This window comes from Olea europaea, chromosome 7 (genome assembly GCF_002742605.1).
Source record: "Olea europaea var. sylvestris chromosome 7, O_europaea_v1, whole genome shotgun sequence".
Taxonomy (NCBI): Eukaryota; Viridiplantae; Streptophyta; class Magnoliopsida; order Lamiales; family Oleaceae; genus Olea; species Olea europaea.
This window is the reverse complement of record NC_036243.1, coordinates 11,970,256-11,979,118: the sequence shown is the minus strand read 5'-3', so window position 1 is coordinate 11,979,118 and position 8,863 is coordinate 11,970,256. Positions and strand designations below refer to the sequence as shown.

Here is an 8,863-nt window from a genome sequence, read left to right as displayed (position 1 = left end):
TATTTACAAGATATTCAAAGTGTAATAGACGATTTTGAGTATTGAAAAATACACGATTGACCTACCCAACATTTAGAGCTATAAAAAAATCAAAACTAGGTTTTTATTTTTTGTACAATAGGGCGTGAATGCTTTCTACAAATGGCAATACTGTCCCTATTTGACAATCATTATTTGGAAAAATAGATTTTTGAATAGTGATTTTTAGGATATGTAGTTAAAAAATAGAGAAAAAATTTTAAGTTTATGTATAGAGTATTATATTGGGTGAATGTGTGATTGAAAATAAGTATGTAGCAAAAAGAATTTAAAAATAATGAATGTCAAACAGCGGTTAAGCATTATTGGTACTATTTTAATTGAATTTTAAGGCCTACAAACAATTAAAAAAAAAAAAAAAAAGCAACTTGGTCAATAAAGTATTTTGCAAATGCGTAATATTTAACACCAATAGCATCAAGCGTCAATTTAATTTGTGACTATATATCATTAAATGATAGATTCATTTAAATGTAAAATCATGCGATTCATTTAATCAAACCTATCAAATGTGGCCACCACCACTGATGTTGGATATCATTATTTTTTGCAAATTTAAGGTTTTCATTATGAGTTTAGTATTTAAATCTTTTCAGGTTAGTTTTTTTTAATAAACAAATTAATACCAAATATTAGATTTTCTCCAATATTCAATGTCTTTATTGTATTTTATTGAATCAATGGATTTAAATTACGATGTCATTTTTCAATGTTGACACTTGTGCTACAAAAGGTTCCATAATTATTTCATTGTAAAATAATCAATGATTCTACTTTTGGTTCGATTCTTTTGGGACAAAACCGAACCCTACCACACTTACAAGTTAGTATCTTGAGATATAGTGTGAAAACTTCTAATACATGCATATTTATTGTGACCACTAACTATTGCATTGAAGATGATGACTTGCCATGGACATAATGTGTCGTGCGAGTCATATGCGATTGTCCTCTTATGTATTGTGCTATTATGAGCTCTTTTGTGTAGCTTGTAATTCTTCTCTAATTGGTTTGACTCGACGAAGTTTCCAATGAAGTAAGGGTTTAGCCATGCAAACCCCTCTCTTGTGTGTAGAAAATGAATAGTGACAAGAATTCTCTCTATATATTGGCGATTAAAAGATTTTGAAAGAGTTTTCTCTCCAAGCTTGGCCTTGAAAATTTTGAGACCCTAAATGATAAATGATCATGAGGTCATATACATAATTTTTTTTACAAGTGTAATTGTCATCAAACATGGCTAAATCAAATAGTTTATCGTGATAAGGAACATTGCATCCGTAGTACTCAACTACTGTATGATTTGTTCAATAATTGTTGGAAGAATTTTGTGAATAGTGACGCCGAAATAAGTATAGTGATGGTGACAAAGCCGAGGCAAAAGTTGGACTCTTTGTCCTTAAGTCGAATTTGCCCCGCAACGGTGCCTACGGATTTCGGCAATCGACTCCCAAGATACAACGGTTACACTTGTGTTTGTAGCACTCCAAAATACAAGTACAACAAACCAAATTTAGACTTATGTACTCTAAGGATGAAATGAAAGAAAATCAAAATAAATGAAATGATTTTGATTTTGGATAGAAGAGAGGATGAGAGACGTTTTGCATATCAAATTGTGTGGAATAGGACACCCAAAGGGTCCTATTTATAGACCATGAAAGGGTGTGGACGAAATGGTTGAGGCCAAACCATGCACCCTTTCCAAACAATGCACCTTTATGAAGAGGATTTGGAAACATTGGAAGTCAAGTATAATGAAGAGGATCTGACATTGGAAGTCAAGTATAATGAAGGGACACGATTTTGCACAGTCATGGCACACTCACCATTGATGATGTTTATGATACTTTATTCTCAAAGGAAAAGATGAAGCATCTGGTTGGAGTTCCATTTAGGGACGAAAAAGCTCTGGTGTCTCATGGTGATTGATGGAGAGGTATGTCAAGAATGAACTTTAGCCATTAGTTTTGCGTCTACTGTAGAAGGAAAGGGCATATCAAGAAGGATTGTGCAACTCGCAGACTAAAGGTAATTTAGCTGCAAATTGTGGGAGGCAATTAGATAATTCGGATGAGACTAATATTGTCGAGGACTTTTCGGATGGCGGAGATGTGGTGTTGACCATATCTAACATGGAGTCTAAGCCTGACGAGGAGTGAATTCTGGATTTAGCATGTACTTTCCTATGTGTCACAATCGGGACTTGTTTGAGGTATATGAGGCTGTTAAGTAAGGTGGAGTTGTCATGAGAAACAATCAATCTTGTCGGATTTCTAGAATCAGTCAGGTCAGATTGAGGTTGCAGGATAAGACAATCAGAATACTTGGCCAGTTTCGTCATGTTCCAGACTTGAAAAAGAATCTCCTCTCGCTGAGTACTCTAAATTCAAAGGATTATAAGTTTTCTGGTGAAGGTGGAGTTTTGAAGGTCCAAAGGAGTGTCCAAGTTGTACTGGAGGGACGAAAAAGGTCTCACTTGTACATTTTGCAGGGCCACGCAGAACCAGTTAGAAGACATCTGGACAAGTTTGGTACTATGGTGAAAATTCAATTTGGTACAGTACCTCTTGTGATGGGCTTTAAGTTGGTTCAAAACACTACTAGAGAAAGCATTGGTGATTCTGCTTTGCCACTTATTTCTGCGGATACACTGTGTTCAAATGCTTGGGTTATATACATTGGACGTAGGTATAATGTTGGAGATGTCTGTAATGCTTTTGAGATCTTTGAATGTACCAGTTCTAGCAAGGGGCCTTCTGATTAGGCATTTTGTGTGGATTCTGCTACATGGTGTGTTTCGACCCTGTTTGGTCAATGTTAATTCATTGATGGAATTTTGGGAACTTCTAATTAGGGTTCGGGTGTCGCTTGTGGATGTCAGGCAGAGGATGAAGTTTTTCATAAGGTGAAAAGTATTGGTTACTATTTGAGAAGTTTGGTTATTTTGATGCAGTCAAACATATTTTTCAGGTAAAGAAATTTTGAAACTTTGTTCGTTGCACTGAGATTTTGGTCAAGGTCAAGATTGTTTGATTTTGATCTTCAAAGTAGGGTGGATTTGTTTTTGAAAAATATTGTTTCTTTATTTTCACGTGATTTTATTGAAAAATATTATTTCCTTATTTTCACATAATTTTATTCAAAAAAAATAGTATTTCCTTTATTCTGCAATTTTTATATTATTTCCATCTTTATGATATTTTTAAGGTTTGGTACGTCCATATAAATATGTGGCTCTTCATTCAGTTTAGGTGAAGTTTTATTGTCGAATTCTTGTATTCTGTCCACATATTGTTTTTAATAAAATATCGATTCCTCTGCTAATTTCTTTTCAATTTCTTTACTTTAATCTTGTTTTCTTAGTTGTAATCATACATATTTCATATTGTTCATTAATCTCAATTCTTACATCGCCTTCGAATCTAATTTCAGAGTAATTCTAGTAACTTTATTGTTCCCAACAACTCTGTGGCTGGAGAGGCATGGTCCCCACGTTTGAGGGATTTGGAGAACAAAAAATTGATGCCCCCACGTTTTGATGATGTGTATTTAACTCGCTTATAAAATAATGTAATTTCTTAATACTAATACACTAAATTAGTTATATTCCCATTGCCGGACAAACTCCTACTCAACTAGAAGTCCACAGCACCTTTACAAATCCTACAACCTAACTAATTAAAATTGTTTTTTTAGTCCACCAGCAACTTGTCAGCTCCAGCTGTACTGTCAAGCTGTTGAATTAACACATTCCAAAGCCGTTAAGCCAATACTCCATGATAAAGAGTGGGGGAGCGTTTGCAGAAAGCACCAGGTAATTTTTCAGAACGCGTTTTAGAAGTTGTGGCGCAAACATGTTTCTGATCAATCAAGATTCAATCAAAGCATCGCAATCACAAACTTCCCATAAATTTTCCTCAAAAGAAACGGATTTAAACGACGATTTCCAAGAACCTGCATTTTCCAGCGGAATTTGCTGCTCTTTGTGGAGCATACCGTATTTCTGCTGCCGCCCATCGGACCGCGCCGCCGTATGGGAGCGGCTTCAAACGGCGGAGAAAGGAAGAGAAACGGCGCAGGTGAGTAGTTGGTGGAGAAAAGGTATAAAAGCAATCAACAAAACGAGGGAATGGTCGGAGCTAGTGGCTGGTCCGAAGTGGAAGACATTTATTCGCCGGTTCAACAAGACCGGGTCCAAGCCCGGGAAATTCCGCTACGACCCTTCTAGTTACGCTTTGAATTTCGACGACGGACTGGAGCAAGACGGTCAATTAGAAGAGGATAAGATGTACCGAAATTTCTCGTCGAGATATGCGGGTAAAGCGGACAGGGATGCGTTGCCCCTCAAATGAGGAGGCAGGGGCGAGTTGAAGAATGGTGGTGGGTCGACTCGGCGGGTAATTGACGGCGGACGTGCTGTGGTCAGATGAGTGATTGGGTGGTTTGACTCTTTTGAAATTGGTCGGATAATTAATGATTAGGATTCTAGAAGAAGGTCAACTTGGTCTGTCATATGCTTGGAACCTTCCACAACCTGATAGTTGAAAGTGCACTCTCGGCTAACAGATAAATTGAGTTTTAAGCCTTCGGAGCTGGTACTCTTCTTCTCAATTCCGACTAGCATGTCTTTGATAAATTTTTCATATGACTGATTATTAAAAAAATAATTACTATGTTTGAGCTACATTATTTTGAAAGAATGTATTTTAAAATAGTAGATTGATAGAAAATGTGATTAAAATATGAAGAAAAGTTTTGATATTACACGTAATATTATTTTATTGAAAATTGAGAGATTGAAATGATGTCAAATTATTGTTTAATAATATATTTTTTTTGGAAGAATGCTTCTCAAATAGAGCTTTAATATTGTTTAGATTAAATTTGGGGAAATTTTTTGTACTCAGGGCATGTTAAATTTTTATTTCCTTTCTAGGGTTTAATTAATTGTAATGTAGTTTTGTACCCTAGAATTTCATAATAAATTTTGAAATGATGAGTGAGAATATCTACTACTACAAAAATGATTCAACAGGAATAATTTTGATAATAGGATGAGGTAAAAACTAAGCCCATGTTTGGGATTCATTTTAATGTGTTTTTAAAAAGACGTGTAATATTATTTTATTTGAGAATGTGTGATTAAAAAAAGATGAGAAAAAAATGTATTAAAATTATAATGGAGGCTAAATGGCATATCAAACAAACATTGATTCATTCAACCGAGTAACTCTAAAACTCATTAACACAATCAGAACACATTTTAAGGACCCTTCAACTAGTACACTATATGAATGAACATGGTAATCATTGGCAGTTCATACTCTAGTACAAGTTAAAATTTCTCCCCATAGTAATAAGCAGTCCCAACCATAAGGGCAATAGTCGCGCCTTGGACGACCACACGAGCTCTCATTAGCTTTTGACCTAAATGTGAATTTCCCCGCCTGAAGCTAATCAGTCCTGCTGTAAGCACTCCAGCTGTAATCAGTGCACCTGAAAACCAGAAAACACACTTCAACATATACCTTGTCAATACAAACATGTAATATTGTCAAAAATGATCATTTCACAAAGTTACTTGAACAATTTAATCCAACATTGATAGTCTCTCTTTTGGGTAATTAGCACAAAATGTCCCTACCTTTTATACTGCAACACATCCCAACCTTCCAATTTCTGGCACTTTCACTCTTAATTCCACATTTATTGCTCAAAACGTCATATCCGTCAACTTCCATTTAACAGTACTCTTGTCCAAAAGGAAGAATATTCTCTTCTACCCACAATTTTATCATTTTCTTTGCCTTGATTATTACTCTCTGAAGAACACATAATGTCACTGTGGCAAAATTATTACACTCCAATTCTTTCCTTAACCTCATCATCAATGGTCAACACAATAGGAAGGGACATATTCACAACATTCCCACCTTTCATTCTCAACAATTGAAATGCAAACTCGGCAAATAGTTATCTTCTCTCATGAACCTTTTTAGTGGGCTAGCCCAACCCCTCATTTATAACATGAACCACTCAAGATCAACCTTTTGTAAGCCAGACCTTCATCATTGTCTCACCGTCTAAAATTTTGGCCGCCCTTTGGATTTCTAGCACCACAAGATCCACCATTTGACCCATATCTGGCTCAATCAAAGTACTTTTCACTACCATAGAATCCTCACTAGAAGGAGATGATAAATAAGCCATTTCTTTATGGAAGAGCACAAATAGGCAAATGGACTGGAATGGTATATGGGTTTGGGGAAGAAAATGGGAAAATTGTGGGAAGATGAGAATATCCTTCTCTTTGGACGAGAGATGCATTCACTTAATGGAGCATTTGGCTGAAAATGGATGAAAATGATGTTTTGCGTAATAAAAGGTGGAATTAAAGATGAAAATGCCAAAAACTGGAAGATATGAACGCTTTGTACAATAAGAAAAAGGTAGGGACATTTTGTGCTTATTACCCTTTTCTTTTCTAAAGACATTACAACCACCAAACGCAACATTATGTTAAGAATGGCAATTAAGGCCCCTAACACCTTTCTTCTACAGGGACCAAATCAGGATCAAAATGTAAGTTTTCCACAATTAATATTTCTCTCTTCTTGAATAAAACCACATTTTGTGTCATCAACTAACAAACTCCAGTGCACCAATATGTTGATGAAATCAAGAATAATGAGAGGAACCATATCAATTCTACTATCTTGAAATAGAAATATAGGCCTCAGCAGTATAAGCAATAGACTTATGCAAGTCATCACATTAATATCCATCTTGAATCACCCCGAACCAGTGTTTGAAAAGGCTAAATGGTAGGGACAAAGCACCTGGTATTTTTAGGAATAAACATGAAAATACGAATATACTTGAAATCTAGCATCCAAAAGCACTATATTAAAATATCTTAACAAAATTAAAACTCTACTTTGCAACTAGAAACATAAAGTAGATTGACAAAGACAAACTATTAACAACATAACGGAACCACTAATCACAACTAGATTTAAAAAAAGAAACAAGATAATAGCTGTTTAAGAATTTAGCTTGCTTTAACTTTAAAGCAAAGAAAGCCAAGAGAAAAGAAAACCAAAGCACATAGACGACTAGAAAATTAAAATATAAAGTGAATAGTGAAGTATGCGTCGCTGGTGCCACTCAAAAGTTGCAACTTCACTTGGATGGAGAGAGTATCATACCCCAGTTGTAGGAGGCTAGAACACATATTGCTCCTCACCGTTCCTTTCTCTGATCATTAATTCTTTTTTCTCTATTTTCGAAGTTGGATTGTATTTCAAAAAACAAAAAAACTACAACATAATCTATGCTACTAAAAATATTTCCCAGAAGGCTAAGGCCAAAAATAACACCCCCAAATGACAAGACTAAAAAGGGTGCAACTCCACCACCTTGAGGCTTATCCCCTTAGGTGTACACCTTAGTAATTCAAGGTGCAATCCTTGACAAATGGCAATCAAAGCTTAATCTTCGAGGCTTTTAACGAAGGCTGTGCACAAGCAGTAACTCAAAGCTCAAAACCACTGGGCAGTTTGAAAACAATGCCCCCATCACGATGACATTCAGATGCTACTCCTAATACTAACATCAGAAATAAAGATTCCTTTTAAGTTCTCATTGCACCGTTGCTTCTTATCTCGTGCACATCATGAAACTAGATCATGCTTCTGTCCTTGGCTCATCAATTTGTTCTAGCAGATAGCTTTGATAATCGATGAAAAAGTTTCAAGTCCTCTCACTTCGTAATTCTCCTTACTGACTTCATTTTCATACCAATTGGCCTTATACAAATCATATTGCAATGTTACTTTCACTAGAAAATTTTGAAGGCTAATTTCAGAACTCCGAAGATAAATTGGACATCAATTAACTGCATTCCTAGGGCATATCATCAAGCAATTAAGAAAACTCTGGACTCTTCAATCAATCCATCAACGAATAAATAAATATACTTGTACGATGAACAATTTCCTTTTAGAATATCAACCTCAAATGGAACCGAATCAAGTTCAGAAATAACAAAATTTTATTCTTATTGAAGAAGCAGAAAATAATAAAAGCATAACGTAAGATGGAAAATAAGATGTACCGATTGGGACGAGGGGATTTTTGACGCGCTTTTTCTCCTCGAACAGATCTTCAAATTCGGAATTGCCGGCTCCCATTTTCTCCATATGTAGTCAAAGACGCTTCAATTTACCGTGCCTCAACGCTCAACAGCCACCACGATCTATAAGATGGACTCCAATATGCTGTCTCTCTCCCCCTCGTCGCGGGTGCGCGGTGGCTCACCCAAGCTTGTGGCGCTTCAAGGAGGCGACGCGTTTCCTCCTTTGCTGCCCCACATTAAAGACGTTCTATTGGAAAATTGCACTATGAGTCCTCCATCTATAGCCCTTGGTCCTCCATTTTTTTTTCTTGACATTGCAGTCTTGCAGATTTCACTACGAGATTTGTTCTTTTCTTTTTTCTTTTTTTTTAAAATTATAATTTAATTGTTAAAAAACATTAATTTTGAAAACACATTTTTAGACTCAAAAAGTTAAAATTATTATCAAATTATTCACTACTTATTTTTTTTACATTATAAATTTAGCAACTTGAACATTTCTTTAGGGTCTTTATAAGTAAGATGTTCATTACTTTAAAGAGTCAAACTTCAAAATTAAACTCCAAAAGATATTTTATCTAACTTGTTAAAATATAGGGTGAGTTTGATGATTTATTTCTATTTGTTTGGCCCATTTTAGTAAGATTTTGGGAAAAAAAAGTATTTTGAAATAGTGATTTTTTT

The 8,863-nt window shown here is 35.3% G+C and overlaps 2 protein-coding genes across 2 annotated transcripts; one reads left to right on the top strand and one right to left on the bottom strand.

The window, feature by feature from the left end:
* Window positions 1–3,668: 3,668 nt before the first annotated feature.
* LOC111397686 lies at window positions 3,669–4,717 on the top strand. The gene has a single exon (XM_023024685.1). It carries the CDS (start codon window positions 3,897–3,899, stop codon window positions 4,392–4,394), a length of 498 nt encoding a protein of 165 aa, XP_022880453.1. The 5' UTR covers window positions 3,669–3,896; the 3' UTR covers window positions 4,395–4,717.
* A 516-nt stretch (window positions 4,718–5,233) lies between these two features.
* Window positions 5,234–8,497, bottom strand: LOC111397006 (RING-H2 finger protein ATL48-like). Its single transcript, XM_023023663.1, has 2 exons — window positions 8,159–8,497; window positions 5,234–5,538 (listed from the first exon to the last, which is right to left on the bottom strand). Exons 1-2 carry the CDS (start codon window positions 8,241–8,243, stop codon window positions 5,378–5,380), a joined length of 246 nt encoding a protein of 81 aa, XP_022879431.1. The 5' UTR covers window positions 8,244–8,497; the 3' UTR covers window positions 5,234–5,377.
* Window positions 8,498–8,863: the final 366 nt, after the last annotated feature.

What these genes read in the sequence shown, in the direction of transcription:
- LOC111397686 (XM_023024685.1), top strand. Translation starts at nt 3,897, where the DNA reads ATGTTTCTGATCAATCAAGATTCAATCAAAGCATCGCAATCACAAACT.
- LOC111397006 (XM_023023663.1), bottom strand. Translation starts at nt 8,243, where the DNA reads ATGGAGAAAATGGGAGCCGGCAATTCCGAATTTGAAGATCTGTTCGAG. An exon ending in AAATCCCCTCGTCCCAATCG is followed by an intron (nt 5,539 to 8,158) that starts GTACATCTTATT and finishes TCTGGTTTTCAG; the next exon opens with GTGCACTGATTACAGCTGGA.